A 20,185-nucleotide genomic window follows, 5' to 3' on the forward strand; every position below is an offset into this window, starting at 1 on the left:
CCTTCACCCATAGCTAAAGTTATATCATCTGTTTGCTTAGGCAATTTTGCTTTGTCTTCATCCATTTGCTTGACTAATGAAACTTTAGAGCCTTTTCATGCTTCTTCTCTGCAGAAATCTGGGCAACATCTTCTAAAGATTGCACTTGATCATCTACTACTATGCAAAGAAGTTTTAGCTTCGCCAGCAAGGAATTAATATTGGGAAGGTTAGTACTGGGGATTATATTGGAAAGAGTGTCAACAACAAACTGAATGACATCCTATTCTTTCTTTTTCCTTAGTTCTTCCAATCTGACCTGCGCTAGTTGAATGCTCCTCAGTAGCTTGCTTTCATCAATCAATTGACTCAAACAGGCAAGAGTCAAATCGGTGGGACCGATGGGATCAACCTTCTTGGCTTGATCTTTGGTTGCCTTAGGTGTTTGTCCTCCTTCCTTTGCCTTGATCTCCTCTTGTCTTTTCTTCTCCTCTTCTTCTCTTTCCTGGGCCACCTTGACGACCTTCTCTTTCTCCTCTTCCACTCTCCTCTTCTCTTCTTCTTTCTTCCACTCTTCTTCCCTCTTTTTCTCCTCTTCCTTTTTCTTCTCTGCTTCCTCCTTCTTCTTCTCTTCTTCCTTCCTCTTCTTCTCTTCTTCCTCCTTCTTCTTCTTCTCATCTTCTTTCTTTTTCTTCTCATCTTCTTTCTTCTTCTCATCATCTTCTTTCTTATTCTCCTCTTCCATTCTCTTCTTCTCTGCTTCTTTCTCTGCTCTCTCTTTCTCTTTTCTCGCTTTCTCCGCTTGCTCTTTCTCTTGTTTTTCTTTCTCCGCTTCCTCTTTTTCCTGTTTCTCTTTTTTTGCTTTCTCATCCTTTTCTTTCTCTACTCTCTCCTTTTCAAATTTCTCCTTATCTGGAGTGGTATCCTCAATATCTAGTGCATCAACATCAATGGGGTTATTTTGTTCTGCTATTCTTTCACCCAGACTGTCAAAGATTTCATCTTGTTTGGCTGTGGATAGGTCAGGTTCTTGCTCAGCCTATCGATTAGCTTCAGATACTTTTTGCATTTTGACAACAACTTTAACTTGTAGATGGGTGTCTTTTTCCACTTCAGAAGTTTTGCCTCCGAGTAGCTGAAGTCTTCTTCTTCACGTGAAGAAGATGCCTTTGTACTTATCAATAATCTCAAACAATTTTGAATTTGAGGCATCTGGAAAATATTGAGCAAAAAATTTCTCCCTGATGTCTTGCTCCTTTTCAATGGCAATGTGCCATTTATTGTCCAATGAATCATACAAAGATTTAGAAGTAACTGATTTAATATCAGTAGGTGACCAATCATTAATACATAAATATTTAATAAGTTCTTGTTCAACATCCTCTTTTTCACTATCATTGAAATCATCAAAATATTCTTTTAAATCATCAAGAACTTTCCTTCTAATATTCTTTATGGTCCTTGGACAATGTGTCATAGGCTTGTAAGAAGAAATATCTATATTTACCGGTGCAGAGGTTGCTGGTACATTACCGGTTGAATTCGTCTTCTTGCTTGATTGCCTTGTCTTCTTCATTTCTACCTCTTGTTCAGTGCCTTCTAAATCTAGTGAATTATTCCTGGTTATCCTCTTCCTTTCGAATACCTTTGGCAGAATAGCCTCCAATTTCTTTTTAGTTGGTGACCTCTTGGTCACTTTAGGACTGGCAGCAGATGTAACCGGTTTCAATGCCAATGGCACTTCTTTACTCTTTTTTTGCTTTGGTACCTCAATAGGTTTGATCCTCTTGGAGTAAGTATCGGTCCTCTTCTTCTTGGGATCCAGTGGTGAAGCAAGTAGGGTAGAGGCATACCCTGCCAATATATCATTTACCACTTCATAGCCCATAGGTTCAACTTCATCTTCTCTAGGCTCAACCGCTTGCATTATGCAATGATCTATTTTGATTGTAAAATAAATGTCATCTTCATATTTTTTAACTAGATCACCAGATATTCTCATTCTCTAGTTCATCTTTAGTCTGAACTCATCAAAAAATTTGTTCAGAGTCTCCGGATATGTAGATCTCACTACTTGCAGACTCTCCTTTATTTGTCTAGAAACCGGTAGGTCACTTAACCATTGAACATCACCAACTCCAAGAAAATATCCTTGAAAATAGAAATATAAACTGACAAGCAGTTGTCCGAACTTAAACCTCAGAGATTTGTCCACTTTGATGGACTTTAGATTTTCCATTAGTTGTTTCTGCATGCAAGTGCATAAGTCACATTTTGCATTCTCCTTGATCATCCTATAAGTGGCATGCACTGCAGCTGTAGGAAGAGAATTCATTCTGCTAGCATAGAATACTCTATACCCAATTACCATGCACGTATACTTCACCAAGTCATCTTTAAAGGTGTTAACAGTCATTGCCCGTTGGTCGCTTACAAAACCAGTGAGCTCTGTCACTTTGGTTTTGGTGATCTTTCGAAGAATAGGGACTTCCCCAACATTGCTGAAACCGGTCACAACATGAATTGCCTCCCGTGAAATATCATGGATTCACTCAAGGTACATCTTATCACCATGAACCCTACTAAGGATAATCCTAATGTGTTCTTCTCTAAATTCCTTGAGAAAATATACTACATTGTGTAATTTCTTCTTCTCGATTATGTTGCATTCTGGTTTAATCTTCTTATCATCTCCACAGAACATAATCAACTGGGAGTGAATCACTAAAGACCCTAGGTCTTCTAGTTTGCAATCAATATATCCTAAAACATCCCCTTCGACAATGACTCTGACGGGAATTTGAGATAAGGCATTATATTTCATCTTCTTTTTAAGAAACTCGAGTGATTCCTCGGGTTCAGTAGAACTAGAAGGGATTTTAGATGTAGAATCCATATCTAGAAGATTCCAAATGATAAGGATGTTTCAACGAGAAATACCTTCACACTCTGAACTAGGGTTTGTCGATGTCGAGCACAACACACTTCTTTCAAAAGCTTGTTTACCACTTTGATTTCCACACTGAAAGCTTGAAGTGGCTACAAATCTTGTGCAAGATTCCTTTTTGAATTCTTTTGAATGCAAGATGAATCGCTCTAGTTGCGCTGCTCAAACTAGAAAAATTCTTCTCTGAAAATAGGTAAGTAAAAATGATGACAAAAGTCACTTTTAAACATGCTCCCACCTACCATAATAAATGTTGGTATTCCAATTACAATAAGAGATTGTTGGCATTTCAATAAGGATATTGAGAAGGTTGATGATTATGGATATAACTGATTAAGGATGTTTACTGTCTTAACAATATTATTTTGTCATTGATGTCCAGAAATTGATTTTCTGACTCAGTATGATGTTGCCATATCTTAAGAAGTATGATTTGATGAGTGTAAAGATGTTGGTAAAAGACACAAAAAGAATGTGATGAATAAGGGGAGGAATAAGTTATTCAATGGGCAACTATTACCAAGTTAGACAATGATGAGATCATGATGTTTAGATTGTTTTGATATCCTACATATGTTATTGTTTGTAAGGTTAATACTATACTATGTCACTGAGCAAAGAACCTAGTCGGTAAACCCTAAGGTTATCGCTATCGGTTAATGAAGGCGGAATGTCTATCGAGTGAAGTTTAGTATTTACCGAGTTGCAACCGAGTAATAACAGAATGCATTGGATGAATAAAAGTGGTATTTAATGAAGGAAGCTAATGAGCTGGATATGATTAAATGATTGATACGACATGCATAAGTTTGTTAAAGATCTACGGCTTTGAAGTTTCAGGAGCTAGATCTACAACACAGATTGAACCGCAATACCCTAGCACAAATTCATAGGCGTAGTAAAACATTTTCAGATCGAAGGATACATTGAACCTGGTCAAGATTGAAGATCTGATGGCTATGATTGATCATGGGAAATGTGATCAAGTTGATTAAGTGGATAGCAAATTGTTTATAAATAAGGAACTGTTGATAAACAATGCATGCTGGCAAGTGTAAGCACAAAGATGCTACACAAAGATGCTACATAGTGATTACTGAGCATAGAAGCTTGAAGACCTGTTTGAATAACATAGTAAGGAGCCCAACAGAGGGACAAGATAAGTCCTATGACTTGACAGTATTGAGCAAATAAGAATCTGCTTTAACATTTTAGATGTAAAGTTGCAAATATATTTTATTATTGTTGTTTATTTTGTAAGTGATAGAAAATCTCTTAACCGAGTGGACTTAACAGTCTTATTTGTAAATCCTCTAGCAAGGTGACATTCTGATTGAGTGTTTGAAATCCTTTAACAAGGTCACTTCTAACAAAGTGAAGATCCTAACAGATCTAAGGGAAATCCCTTAACCGGGTCACATCTAGCATTATGTTTGTAATCTTTAACATGATTTGCTTTTAACCGAGCATACTCTAGAAGGGTATATTTCTTAGTGGGTCTGAAATCCCATAGTGGTTTTTCCCTATTTGGGTTTCCATGTTAAATCTGGTGTTATATGTTTTGTGATGTTATTTGTTTATGAGTTTGCATGTTTTACAGTTTTTCTGATAAGGTTACCGAGGTTGAATATATTGAAGATTAAGTTTGTATGATTCACCCCCCCCTCTCATCTTATTAACAATTGGTATCAGAGCTTTGAACTCTGGAAGTAAAGTTTAAAGGCACTTGAGGAAAAGATCCAAAGATGTATAAGAGGGATGCACCGAAGTTGAACAAGTCAAGTTTCTCTACATGGCAGAAAAGGATGAAGCTGCACCTATCAGGAATTGGAGAATATCTTGTACATTATATGGAGAATGATTACATTGCACCAAGCACCTTCCCAATGACAATGGAAGAGATAAAGGCAAAGCAAGAACATATTTAAGCAATGATTGAAATAACATCTGCATTGACCGACTCAGAGTTTAATGATCTAGAAGGATGTATTGATGCTAAGGCGATGTGGTCTAAGATCATGTCTGTGTATGGTGGTGATGAACATGTTCAAAGAGAAAAAGTGGATAGTCTAAGAGGACAACTTGAATCTATGAGAATGAATGAAGGTGAGAACATAACCCAATACAGTACAAGGTTAAAGGAGACTGTGAATCAAATCAAAGGAGCAGGAGGGACTATTGAAGAAAAGGATGAAACAAGTAAGTTACTGAGAACTCTTCTACCTACTTATGCAATCCGAGTCTCTACAATCAATGAATTGAGGTCTGTACCCAATATGCCAGTTTCTTTGGATGCTACTATTGGTAAGCTACATGCATTTGAGTTAAGTAACTTTGATAACAGTGGGTCTTCAGTAAATAAAGTTGAGTTTGCATTCAGTTCTTTTCATCTTGATGAATCTAATGATTACAATGATAGAACGAGTAAGTATTTTGAAGGGAATCATAGTGGAGCAAGTGAAAGATTTCGCAAAAACATGAAAGAGGTATACAAACTATATGAAGAAATCAAAAAGCAAGAAGAGTTTGAAGCACTATTAGCCAGAAGGCTACCGAGAGGAAAAGGTAAGTACAAAGGAAAGTTTCCTTTGAAATGTTTTAACTGTGATAGAATAGGACATATGGCTTCTAACTATCCTGACAAAGAATCAAGTGAAAAGAGAGATTATCGAGATGACAGACAGAAAGATAATCATTATAGAGGACACCGAGACTTCAGAAGAAGAGATAGAAAGACATGCCTAATAGCTGATGAGGAATCAAATGATGATAAATCTAATGAAATGGACATAGAGGAAGTTGTTTATGTGGCTATCAAAGATGGATCAGATGAAGAAAGGTATGAAGAAAAAGCTTTAATATCTCACATAAATACTAATGATTCTTGGATCATAGATAGTGGATGCTCACATCACATGATAGGTGATAAACACAAGTTTGTTAAATTAGAAGGTTATGATGGAGGTTATGTAAGATTTGGTAATGATGCACCATGTCCAATAAGAGGTAAAGGATCCATAACACTTCTTGACAATGCTAAATGTAATGATGTTTATTGGGTTGAAGGTTTGAAATACAATTTGTTGAGTGCAACACAGCTAAACAATACAGGATACCGAATAGAATTTCATAAAGGAATTGTCAAAGTTCACGACAAGCATGAAAAGTTAGTAGCTACCGAGACACAAACAAAGGGTAACACATTTCACCTTGACTCAACTCGGAACAAGTGTCTATATGCAAAGATAGATGATACCTGGTTATGGCATAAAAGGTTTTGTCATGTAAATTTTGATAATCCGATCAAAATAAGTAAGAAGCACCAAGTAAGAGGTCTACTGAGTTTGGAGAAACCTGAGAATGCTATGTGCCGAGGATGCCAGGTGGGTAAGATAACAAGATCAAACTTTACAAGTAAGTCCTACACTTCTAAGGGAATTTTAGATCTTGTGCATACTGATCTTTGTGGTCCTATGAAAGTTCAGAGTTATTATGGTGATAAATATTTCATATTATTTGTGGATGATTACTCAAGGATGATGTCAATTATGTTTTTAAAGGAAAAATCAGAAGCTTTTCAAATGTTCAAATGGTACAAGGCAAGAGTTGAAATGAAACAGGAAGACAACTGAAATGTCTTAGATCTGATAGAGGAGGAGAGTTCACTTCTGATGAGTTCAACTTATTCTGCAATGATCATGTTATTAAAAGACAAGTCTCTGCACTGAGAACTCCACAACAAAATGGGATAGCTGAGAGAAGAAACAGATCTATTGTGGATTGTGCTATAACCCTGATGATTGAAAACACAGTGCCACAAAACTTTTGGAGAGAAGCAATAAGCACTGTTGTTTATACCTTGAACTGAGTACAATTGAAGAAAGGAACTTTGAAGACACCATATGAAATTTGGTATGACAAGAAACCTAATGTAAGTTACTTTAAAATCTTTGGAAGTAGATGCTATGTTCACAAAGATGACAGAAATGGAGAATTTGATCAGAAAAGTGAAGAAGGAACATTTCTTGGTTATTCTTCTAAAAGCAAAGCATTTAAATGTCTGATCAAATCATCTAATATAATAGTGGAAAGTGCAAATGTGAAAATTGATGAATTTGCAGAAAGAAATGATGAAGGAAATTCCAAAGAACCAGAAGATTATGAAGGATTTGTATATGTTCAACTGAGAAGTCCTACCGAGAAAGTTGCCGAAGGAAATGAAGAGAATATCCAGTTACCAAGTGATGAAGAAGATCATACAGAATCTACTGAGCCTATATTAGCTAAGTATGTCAGAAGGAATCATGCATCAAGTCAGATTATAGGAGATAAGGATGATCCAGTGATGACAAGGAACAAACTGAGACAGAACACATGTCTGATATCTGAATTTGAACCGAGGATAGTGAAAGAGGCATTTAACAGTGAAGATTGGATAAATGCTATGACAGAAGAGATTGATCAAATCAAGAAGAATGACACATGGACACTAGTCCCAAGACCAAAGGACAAAAATGTAATCGGTACAAAGTGGATTTTCAGAAACAAGCTAAATGAAAAAGGTGAGGTCATTTGAAATAAAGCAAGACTAGTTTGTAAAGGTTGTGCTCAAGAAGAAGGAATTGATTATGGTGAGACTTTTGCACCTATGGAAAGACTTGAAGGAGTAAGAACATTGTTGGCATATGCTGCTTCCAAGAATTTCAAGGTATATCAAATGGATGTCAAATCTGCATTTCTGAATAGTATATTGGAAGAAGAAGTTTTTATTGAACAACCTGAAGGATTTGTTGAAGAAGAGAATAAAGATCAGGTATGCAAGCTGAACAAAGCATTATATGGTCTAAAGAAAGCACCTAGAGCATGGTATGAGAGATTGCACTCTTATTTAATCAAGATTGGTTTTATAAGAACTAGTGAAAACAGTAATATGTACATGAAGAATGATGAAGACAATGGAATACTGATCTCAGCCATATTTGTTGATGATATTATTTTTTGTGGAAATGACACTTTATGCAAGAACTTTGGAAATGAAATGTGTAAAGAATTTGAGATGTCATTAATCAATGAAATAAAGTATTTTATAGGTCTACAGAAATTGCAAATGAAAGATGAGATTTTCATTACTCAATCCAAGTATATAAAGGAAATCTTGAAGAAATTTGGAATGGAGGATTCAAAACCAGTAAGTACTCCTATGACTACCAACTGTAAACTATCAAAGAATGATGAATCTGCATCTGTCGATGAGACACTTTACCGATCTATGATTGGAAAGTTGCAATATGTTGTTCACAGTAGGCCAGATATAGCACATGTAGTAGGTATAGTTGCAAGATTTTCTGTAGATCCCAAGGAAACACATATGACAACAATCAAGAGAATTTTCAGATACTTGAAAGGCACTGAAGATTATGGCTTAGTTTATCAAAAAGGAAATGTTTTTGATTTAAAAGTTTATACTGATGCTAATTGGGCAGGCAACATTGATGACAGGAAAAGCACAAGTGGAGGAGCTTTCTTTTTAGGAGAAAGACTAGTGAGTTGGCTTAGCAAGAAACAAGGATGTATTTCACAGTTAATAGCAGAAGTTGAATATGTTGCTGCAGCATTGAATTGTACCAATATAACATGGATCAAACAACTATTGGAAGGCATAAATGAGAAAGTTATCGAGCCAGTAACTATATTCTGTGATAATACTAGTGCCATTAACATTTCAAAGAATCCTGTTATGCATTCTAAGACAAAGCACATCTCTATCAAGTATCATTATCTTAGAGAAGAAGTCCAAGAGAAGAAAGTGGCGTTGGAATATTTTAGCACAAAGGAACAAATAGCAGATATCTTCACCAAGCCACTGCCAAGGGACACTTTTGAGTATCTCAGAAGTCAGTTAGGGGTCCTACCCCTATCTTCTACTCACTGATAGAGTTCGGTGAAAGCATCAATTTGATGACTCTACAGAATACGTTTTGTGAGTTGATGTCGATTTACACACTTTAGGAGGTTTTCTAAAGGTGTGCAGAAAACATAAACAGGGAACAAGAATTGAAGATAAAATGCTTTGACCGAGACTGAGTTGATACCTAACAGCAAGGGAAATACTTCACATAGGAAGAAATTATGTATTAGTTTTCTTTTTGGCATTGTTGTCAAAGGGGGAGAAGACTAATGTATGGGGGAGAAGACTAATGACAGGGGGAGAGCATTTTAGCATCTCACAGCAATCTGAATCCGAATCATTTAGGTCAAATCAATTGGTTTTGCCATCAATGCCAAAGGGGGAGATTGTTGGTATTCCAATTACAATAAGAGATTGTTGGCATTTCAATAAGGATATTGAGAAGGTTGTTGATGATTATGGATATAACTGATTAAGGATGTTTACTGTCTTAACAATATTATTTTGTCATTGATGTCAAGAAATTGATTTTCTGACTCAGTATGATGTTGCCATATCTTAAGAAGTATGATTTGATGAGTATAAAGATGTCGGTAAAAGACACATAAAGAATGTGATGAATAAGGGGAGGAATAAGTTATTCAATGGGCAACAATTGCCGAGTTAGACAATGATGAGATCATGATGTTTAGATTGTTTCGATATCCTACATATGTTATTGTTTGTAAGGTTAATACTATACTATATCACCGAGCAAAGAACCTAGTTGGTAAACCCTAAGGTTATTGCTATCGGTTAATGAAGGCGGAATGTCTACCGAGTGAAGTTTAGTATTTACCGAGTTGCAATCGAGTAATAATAGAATGCATTAGATGAGTAAAAGCGTTATTTAATGAAGGAAGCTGATGAGCTGGATATGATTAAATGATTGATATGACGTGCATGAAGTTTGTTAAAGATCTACGACTTTGAAGATTTAGGGGCTAGATCTATAGTATAGATTGAACCGCAATACCCTAGCACAAGTTCCGAGAATAGAATGCAAGTTCCTAGGCATAGTAAAACATTTTCAGATCGAAGGATACATTGAATCTGGTCAAGATTGAAGATCTGATGGCTATGATTGATCATGGGAAATGTGATCAAGGAGATTAAGTGGTTAGCAAATTGTTTATAAATAAGGAACTGTTGATAAACAATGCATGCGGGCAAGTGTAAGCACAGAGATGCTACATAGTGATTACCGAGCATAGAAGCTTGAAGAGCTGTTTGAATAACAGAGTAAGGAGCCCAGCAGAGGGACAAGATAAGTCCTATGACTTGATAGCATTGAGCAAATAAGAATATGCTTTAACATTTTAGATGTAAAGTTGTAGATATATTTTATTACTGTTGTTTATTTTTTAAGTGACAGAAAATCTCTTAACCGAGTGGACTTAACAGTCTTATTTGTAAATCCTCTAGCAAGGTGACATTCCGATTGAGTGTTTGAAATCCTTTGACAAGGTCAATTCTAACAAAGTGAAGATCCTAACAGATCTGAGGGAAATCCCTTAACCGGGTCACATCTAGCAATGTGTTTGTAATTTTTAACAAGATTTTCTTTTACCTGAGCATACTCTAGAAGGGTATATTTCTTAGTGGGTCCAAAATCCCACAGTGGTTTTTCCCTATTTGGGTTTCCATGTTAAATCTGGTGTTATATGTTTTGTGATGTTCTCTGTTTATGAGTTTGCATGTTTTACAGTTTTTCTGATAAGGTTATCGAGGTTGAATATGTTGAATATTAAGTTTGTATGATTCACCCCCCCCCTCTCATCTTATTAACAAATAAATGCATCACCATTAGGGCTCAAACCCTAATTTTACCTTTTACCGCTTCATTTCTTCTGTCGGTTAACAGGTAACAAATACCGATAAAGGAAGTTTACCGATATACTCCGGGGGTTCAAAACAATGTTACCGATATTTTCCCCCTAAGCTTTTTGAAGCCCAGTTTGCCAATTAAGGGATCTCCACACTGGGTACGGAAACTGGTACATCTTGTGGCTTCTCTTTAGATTTCTTTTTACAAATTTTATCCATATCCGCCCGAACAATTTCAACATCAATCTTCCCTTCTGGGTCAACCGGTATGTTTCCTGATGGATTCTTTCTTAGTCTGCATACTCTGGTAGTGTGTCCCAGTTTTTTGCAATGATAGCATACCACTCCAAGTGTTCTCCATGGTCCGGTGTTCACATTTCCATTCTTCCTTCTGCATGTTGCAGCAGTGTGACCGCTACGATGACAAATCAAACAGGTTGCTCTCCTACTGTTTGTCACTCCATAACCATTTGACCGATGGTCATAGGTTTTGTGTTGATTTGGGTTCCGATTCATAGGAGGTTCCAAGATAACTCCTTTAGATCTTGGTGCATAACTTCCAGAGTTGTTCATAACCGACCTGCACTCAAAAGCTCTATGCCCAAACTTGTTGCATGCATAATAGTGACCATTAAATCTGCCAGTTCTACCCACATTGTTTTGCATGTAAGGAAAGTTATTGTAAGCCTTGCTCCTACATACATTGGTAGTACATGTCCTTCCTTAAGATAGTTAAAGCAAATAGGTTTAAACTTTTGCTTACCTTTACTCTTGCTGTTGTTCTTAGGTGTCGATTGCTTCTTTGGTGCATCACTCTTGGTTCTAGAGGTTTCACCTTCCTCATATCCATAGAAACCAAGTCCAGAGGTATCCTTTGATGGCTTCACCGATTCCAGCTTTTGTTCCAACTTAGCAGCACTCTGATTGAACTTTGCAAGTATCTCCTTTAATTCAGCAAGTTCCTTGGAAAGAGCATCATTGGTTTTCATCAAGGTTTCATTCTGAGAGATAGCAGCATTTAGGTTTGCTCATATTTCTTCTTTCTCTTCATTACCCTCTTGTAGATGAGAGGTGATGGTACCAATCTCTCGTTTCAACTTAGAGATCTCACGCTCCTTGTCCTTCACTAAATCTTCAGCTTTTCTTCTATTTTCTAGATCCTGACTCATCCTAATAGTCAGTCCTTCCAACTCCCTCCTTAGGTTAGTTTTGGATTCATTTAGTTTCTCCACTTCTCCAACTAGGGCTTCCATGTCTGCTTCATCAGAAGAGCTGTTTTCAGTAAATTCCATCAATTTCTCAGCAAGTTCTCTTCTCTTGGCTTAAGAGGCTTTATACTTGATCTTGAGTTCATCATAGGCTCTCTCAAACTCAGTAAGACGACGAGTGAGTTCCCTCATGTTGTATTCCCCCATATCTCCTTCCAAGTGGTTAGACTTATAGAAAGGTAGGCTCTGATACCAATTGATGAATACTAAGAGGGGGATGAATTAGTATGCCTAACAATCTAACCACTCTTAAACAATTTTACTGCAGACCGGTGTAGTAGTTTAAACAATAAACCGGTTAAAGCACAAACAAGACAAATAGCAAATAAATCATTCACCCACAGAAGCACAATCACCATAACACAAGAAGTTTTGATGTGGAAACCCAAATGGGAAAAACCACGGTGAGTAAAACTCACAAGTCAACTATCTACAAAATAGTAACCAAACCGGTTAAGGTCTTACAATGTTCTTCACCAGAACAGATCCTGCTAGGAATCCAGATCTCTGTTAGGAGATAAGTCCTGTTAAAGACTACCCTGTTAAAGGATTTCAGATCCATGACTGTGAACCATCTTGTTAGGGGATTTACAATAGGCTTGGCTAGGCCTACCCGAATAAGGGTTTTAGACTTGTCGCAGATATTAGTAATCAACAAATGAATGATCTATAAGATAGCACATAATGCTTGATTAGATCCTTGACAGTTCTTCGTTAATGCATTACAACATTACTTTAGTCTTCTATTCCTTGCACTCACAAGCTCTGTAGTGAGACACCCTTTTCGCACAGACCTAATCTTTTTTCTCCAACACTCGCACACATCAACAACACTAAAAACCCTAGACATGATGTCCTCATATAGGAACTTGATTTCATGTTGGTCCAATAAGATTAGACTACAATTTCTTAGGTATAGTGCATCTAGACACATTTGGTAACATGACACACAAACATCGCCAAAGTGTCGGTGGATGATAACTCATCACACTTTACATTTATATCAGTTTAACACAATATACTGATTGCCAGTTAACAAATGAAGATTGGAAAACTGGAACATAGTGTTCTGATAAAAAAGATTAATTGCCACTCGGGTTCTTCGTTCCGCTTGAGTTCTTCGTTCCGCTTGAGGTCTTCATACCGCTTGGGGTCTTCAGTCATGCTATGACCGGTAAGCATCTTCTGCAAAACACCAATAGCCTTTGACAAACAAAGACTATATAATGATATACAATACCGGTTGGAACAACTACTAGTTGAGAACAACTCATACATCAAATAAGTGTGTGTCCATGAATGACAATCACAACTAAACATCATCAAAATACCAACATGTTATGCTTTCAAGTTGATAGGAAATTGAATTAGTATAAAGTCTTGATACTTTGAAATGTCATTAAGTATAATTTTATGGGAAAAAATGTTCATATTTGTATGTTAGAAATAGTGCATTTTCAACATTAATTATGGAAATGGTCGAGGATTCTATTGGTTTTCTTTTCTCTTCTATATTTTTCGTATTGATGATAAAACCAAACCATGTTTGATTTCTTGAGATATGTGTTTCTTGATTGTCAATGATCTCTTATAGCCGTATCTATGTAAAAAATTAAAAAATTAAGAGTCTTTTTGGAATGTCATGCCTTCAATAGCTCAATTGTGGTAATTAATTAACAAAAAAAAATATTTTATTTGATTTTAATACAATTCAAAAACATTAAGTTGAAAATGGATAACATTGTCCACGTATTGAAGATATTGAAGAATTTTAAGCTTTCCCTCAATTGAATAGAAATAAAATTATAATTTCATAAACTCCATAACATTTCACAAAGGTTTCTACAAGATAGTCAGATAATTTTTTTTTCAAAAAATCAAGCATAATTATATGTTGTGCTTGGTTTTCTACTCAATACATCCTACTTCCTACCTCTTTTCATATAAACAGATGCATTTTGTGTTCATTAGTTCTCTATTTAGCATTTTAATTATTGTGGAATTCTTATTTGTAAGCACTTACCATCTTATTTGAGGAGAATTTGATTACGAACTTCACAACATTGAAAGAAGATTAAACCTTATAAGGATGACAGAAGATAGCCTTCTTTTATGCTTTGTCAATTAGATCCTCTCTTACTGATCCAATGGTTTGTTGTAGACTTTGAGGTTCTTCGAAGCACCTAAATTCTTAATTTTAATTTTAAATTCTATGGTAGGGTTTGAAGACATTTTCTTATTGAAATTCTTTGTTGCACACTTTGATGTTCTTCTAAGGAAGCAATATGCAGAGCTGGAGTCTTTCAGTGGAAGTGCATTAATATTGTCATTGCATGATGATTGTGTGAGCACCCGAGTTCTTAATTTTAAATTTCATGGTAAGGTTTGAAGACATCTTTATACCATTGGGTCAATTGCAAGAAATTGTCAATGGAAATTTAGGTGAAAATTATATAAAGTTCACTCTCTAATTGGGTGCTAGAACACACATGCTTCATATCATGAAAGAGAAGAGTATATGAATTTGAATGTGTAAAAATAATAAAGGAAATTTGAGAAGACACTAAGAAGGGGTTGATTTGTATCGAAGAAAAAAAAACTTTTTAATCATTTAGCAAGATAATATTGAAAATATTGACAACCTCAATGGTTTCAAGTAAAAAACATTTTAGTGAGAGACAAAATCATTAAGGCTAAACTCGAAAGAATGCATGAGTTAAAGGCCAACTAAATTTTTTTGTTGATAGCTTTTTCAATATTGCTTTTCTAAGCTAGAAAAATAATTTTATACTAACATGATTGTTTGGAACTATATTATAATTGCTTGCATAAAATATTTGAACTTCAAATTACTATATTTACGATCTTTAATATTGAATGATCACATCACGTCAACTCAAATTTTCCATCTACTCAAATTGTTTGTGTTGAAAGATAATAATGGTTAAATCTCAAACCAACAATACATCTTTAGATTAATCCATTGATGTTCCTTTCCTATAATCACATGTGCTTTGAAATGGATAAATAGCCATCTCTATATATTGTATATGTATTGTTAACTTTCAAATGATTTAAATTGTGGTCTCTTACATGTTAACAAGTATAAACATTTTCCTACGGGCGTGACAGTTGCACGGTGCACCGCTTCTAGGGCAAGTGCTAGTAATAAATATCAGATGTTTGAAATGAAAAACATTTCACATTTCACATTCAGACCCTTCTCTCCCTCCTCTATATTCAAACCCTTCTCTCCATTCAGATCACATTTCACAATGGGATATCTGTTTCCTGGTCTTCCAGATGAAATTGGGTTGGAATGCCTGCTGAGGTTGGAGTTGAAGTCCTTTCACAATGTCAGACCTGTCTGCAAAAGGTGGAACGGCATATTGGAAAACCCCAAATTTTATCAAGAAAGAAAAAGATTGAAGATTTCCGAGCAACGGATTTGTATGCTCCAGAAAGTAGACGGCATTTGCGACAGAGTAGCGGTATACGATCTGAATAAAAACTCGTGCAAAAGTCTGCCTCTAATTCCCACACAAAGTCTGAATGTGGGAATGGGAGGCAGCGTCTGTCACTTCCATTTCGTGAAACAAAACCTCGTTTTGATCAAGGATGTGTTTTGCGATTCTACAAGAAGTTGTGTGTGGTTGTACGATTTTCGGAATGGTGGTTCGAAATGGCGACAGGGTGCCAAAATGCCAATGGATTTGCAGAATGGATTTGCCTCCGCAGCGGACGAGCACGGGGGACTAATTTATGTGGCTGGAGGGTTTGGTGATGATACGTTAAACAGCCCGGTCCGTAGCGCTTTTGTTTACAATGTGGAGGAGGATAAGTGGGATGTTCTCCCCGACATGAACACCTACCTGGACTTCTTTTTAGGTGCTTTTGTTGACGGCAAGTTTTATGTAATGGGTAACCCGTCTGGGCCTAGCTTTGAGATTTTTGATTCCTACACGAGAAGCTGGAAAACTATGGAGAATAGATTCAACAATCGGCGTTGTTTCGTAACTGCATTTGGGCGTTTGCACTGCTTGTCTGTTAGGGGATTGATTGAATATGACTATAGTCAAGATAATGTGAACATTGTAGGGACTTTTCCAACGGAGGATTGGGGCCTTTCTATTAAATTTGCTGGAGTGGTTAGCAATAAAATCATTGTGGGCAAAAAGAATCCAATTGAAGGTCAAGATTTTTATATGCTCGCACCTCCAAGTGAGACAGGAGGAACACTCAAGTTGATTGGCTTTGAGAGACCATCAGGCCTCGAGGGTTCGACTATATGTGCTGCAACCCTGGATCTCTAACATCTTCCATCATTATTTTTATGCTTTATAGTATCCTCTCTGCCAGCACTCTGCCCTCAAAGAAAGAATCATTCAGTCTATGGCAGGGTGCTTTCAAATTTTGTTATTGTAGCCTCTCAAACAGATGCTCCTAGGCATGTTATATTCTTCCAGTTAGGTTTTTTAAATTCCTATTTTTGTATGAATTCATGGGAAATCATGTTATCCATATTGGTTACAGGCTAATTTTCTAACTGCTGTGCACTTTTTATTTGTATTATTTTTATGTTATTCTCATTTGTGTTGCTAAGATATTTTGTTGTGAAAACTAGGTCATTGATGAATTATCTTTAAATCGTGTTGTTTTTCAGGTTTCCTTTTCTGGGTTTGATCTACCTTGATAGGAAAAATTGTATGCTGATTTGGAAGTCTGAAATCTTCTAACTGCTTTTGCACTTTTTATTTGTACTGTTTCTATGTTATTTTTATTTGTGTTGATAAGACATTCTGTTGTGAAAACTAGGTCATTAAAGATATCTTTTAAATCATGTTGTTTTACAGGTTTCCCCTTTGGGTTTGATCTACCTGGATAGGGAAAAATGCTAATCTGATTTGGAAGTCTGAGAAATTGTGTTCTTCAAATTTGAGTTGTAAAGAGTCTTGTCTTTGGATTTGGGTTGGTGAGGATTTATGTTCTTTTCTTTTGGATTTCTTCTACCTTCGTTAGAATTCTTGTTTTAATCAGCTGGGTTGTTGAGAATTCATTCTGCTTCAAATTGATAGTTGAACATTCATGTTTCTGAATTTGAGTTATTAAGGTACCTTGGTGTGTTCCCCTTTTATTTTTTTCAATCTTGTTTTTCAAATAAGATGATTGAAACATCTTGTAATTACTTTGAATTGAGACATTAAGAACCAATGCTCTGTTACATTGGTTCTTCCCAAATAGTAGAAAAGATGTGATCTTATAAATTGAGCTACTAGTATACTAGTAGCTAAACAGTCTATCTGTATGCGTGCAGAGAGCCAGGCATGACAGTATTTATGGGACTGGTTTCTCAGAAATATATCAAAACAGGATCAAATCCCAGTTAATTTTAGTTAATTTTGTACCACCGGGAACCAGGGACTATGCTACAGATAGACTGCAATGAATTTATTTGCCCTAGCACATTATTCGTGAGGTCAGCCATTTGGAGTCCCACAACCCCTCCTTGACCCCCAACATGAAACTCAGAGTTATTTTAGGGAGCATAAAAGTTGCCATTTGGATGGTAGGTAGGTTGGAAACAATTTCTATCAGTTGAGGATTATTGTTATTGTGTTCGTTTTTTTTTTGTATTGTCAAAGATTTGAACTCAGTATCATCTAAGTGTCTGTAATATAGACTTTGTCAGTCACCTATTTTACAGAAGTATCATTTTGTTTTCAATCAACAAATACTATTTCTACTTAATATTATATCTAAATTTCTTGGGAAGCCCAAAAAAACTATCATTAAATTATGATTTTGAGCAATCAATTGAACAACATCCAAGTTTGAATTTCTACAATATGTATTCCTAGCATGTTACTTGGTAATAATTATAGCCAACTTTACACCATAGTCAAGTTAAATGACTTTCATTTGATTTACAATTCTTCATATCATACTTTCCCTAGGTAAAAAATATAGTGAGAGGAGAACTTAAGGCTTGGGTGCTCTGATTTGAATGAGATGGTTTAATTAATAAATAACTTTATTCAATTAGTTAGTAAAGATATGATATAGAATTTATGATGTCGATTGATGGAAGCATGATGACAATAGGTTATTTAAATGTGGAAGTGAATTCATGTTCTCCAAAGATGTTTGTGTGCCTCAATGGGTAAGGCTAAGGGCAATTCTTCAATTTGATGGATGTACCTAAAAGCTAAAGTTAATGGTGAGCCTTGGCAATGGTTAAAAATAACCATTTATCAAATATTAGAAAACATAAAATTGCAGCTATGTGTGAGGCATCTATGCACTTTGGTTTTTGTTTTGTTAGGTTTTCCATGTCAAGGGATGAGAATACATCTCAATAGTTTTATTTGAACATTTTAGAAAACACAACTTTATTACTTTCCAAGAACTATCCACAAACTTAACATTAGACAATAGTGCAAACAACAAATTTATTTTTATTTTAGAAATTGCTTGTAAGACTTTCTTATTCTTCATCTTGGTTAGAAGATCAAAATTGATTGAGCATAAGATATGAACAATATACAAGCTAAAGTTATAAATAATGCAGGTGCTACTTGAACTTGAGAAGGGAACCACATGTGAAACATCAACTAAGAACACTATATGTGAATTTCTTTAAATAAATGTATGTAGGTGATGAATCATTTTTCTTTGGAATTGGGAAATATGTTTTATAAGAAAACAATTTTTAAAATGGAAATAGTTCAATTCGTGGTAATTATCATCAACATAGATTTTTCTTGAAAAACATCAATGAAATTGGTAGTTTCCGCAAAAGACATTCTTGTAGTTTTGAATCTTATTTTTTGCAAAAAAATGTTGAAATCAGGTAAATGGCAAAGCACTCCCTAAATATCATTGGTCATCTATTTAATTGGTAACAACCCTGTTTTAAAATAACCTAACCTACAAAGAAAGTGACCATGCTATAATTTATAAACTTCAGTTAGCATGTAATATTTTTTACAAAAATGTGCTTTATATACAAATGATATGTAGTACCCCTACCGTAATCGATCTCTAACCTTGGTTTAATCTTGATTAGTTATCTTAATATAATGATTATTGTCAGATGTTTGATTTAACGCATAGCTATTGATGTGGTTTTCACTCTAGTTTTATGCTAGTTGTTTAGTGTTCTTATTTCGTGGTATTAACATCGAGCTAACGTTTTCATTAAATTTTATATATGTATGCATGTATGATCTTTGGTTGCAGGAGATTTCAGGTACAAAGTTGCATGAGTGCGAGGTTCGTCGTCACCTGGTTTTGCAGGTTTGAGCATACCTTTTAATCCTTAGAGTTGGATTAGGTGGTCGTAAGACCCTAGTCGACCTTAGTCGTGCTCAAGTGAGCATCGTCAGTCGTCGTCGGTAATCCCTTCTTGTTTGGGTTTGCGAGTCATCTGTTTGGTTGACCTTCTCGGTTTGCGTGCCTGGTGTGTTTGGTTAATTGATGAATTAGTCCTTAGTAATTTTCTTTATTAAATACATGCGTTTGTGCATTGAGGATTAATGGATTAAATTAATCAGGTATTCGTTATGCGATTTTCGTTGTTAATGAATTGCCTATTTTAAATTGGAAGCAAATTTGATTTAATGATTGATTTGGAATATTTAATGCATTTTATATATGCTGTTGAAAAAGAAAGTTATGTATTTAATCGCAATAGATTAATTTCATTCTGTTGGATTCTGAAATTTGAAAGATTAAAATTTAGTTAATTGAGGAAATCGATTTTTGGAATTGAAAAGCAAGTTATATTGTTGATATTGTTGAAAAGAATTAATTTTTAAGTATTATTTTTAAATAAAAGTTTTTATTCCAAAAATGGAATTTTTGGGTCAACTCTTCCATATAACCCAAATTTGGGGAAATTGGAATGGATGGACATTTTTGGTAAAAGATTTTGGTTGGGGATGAAAATTGGAGGATTTGGGAGTTGAAGATTGGGGGCTCTCCTTCAGCCATGCCAGGATTGCGTATGAAGGTAGGGTTTATCCAAATTGTTCTTCCTTGTTGTTGTGAAAATGGTTGCTTGTTGTCAATTCAATCTTTGATTGCTTTCAGTTTTAAATTGGATTTGTGAGTTTAAATCCATGTTTTAGCTGTTCTTCAAGAAAATGCATGGCTGTATCATTATGTTAAAATGGATTATCTTGCCATGTCTGGTTTTCTCTTTGATTAAAAAAAAAA

At 35.4% G+C, this 20,185-nt stretch overlaps 1 protein-coding gene across 1 annotated transcript; it reads left to right on the forward strand.

Annotated features, from left to right (window-relative positions):
- The first annotated feature begins 15,243 nt into the window (after positions 1-15,243).
- LOC131031372 (F-box/kelch-repeat protein At1g15670) lies at positions 15,244-16,281 on the forward strand. The gene has a single exon (XM_057962475.2). The coding sequence runs from the start codon at positions 15,244-15,246 to the stop codon at positions 16,279-16,281; it is 1,038 nt and encodes a 345-aa protein (XP_057818458.2).
- The last annotated feature ends 3,904 nt before the right edge of the window (positions 16,282-20,185 follow it).

This window comes from Cryptomeria japonica, chromosome 11 (genome assembly GCF_030272615.1).
Source record: "Cryptomeria japonica chromosome 11, Sugi_1.0, whole genome shotgun sequence".
Lineage (NCBI taxonomy): Eukaryota > Viridiplantae > Streptophyta > Pinopsida > Cupressales > Cupressaceae > Cryptomeria > Cryptomeria japonica.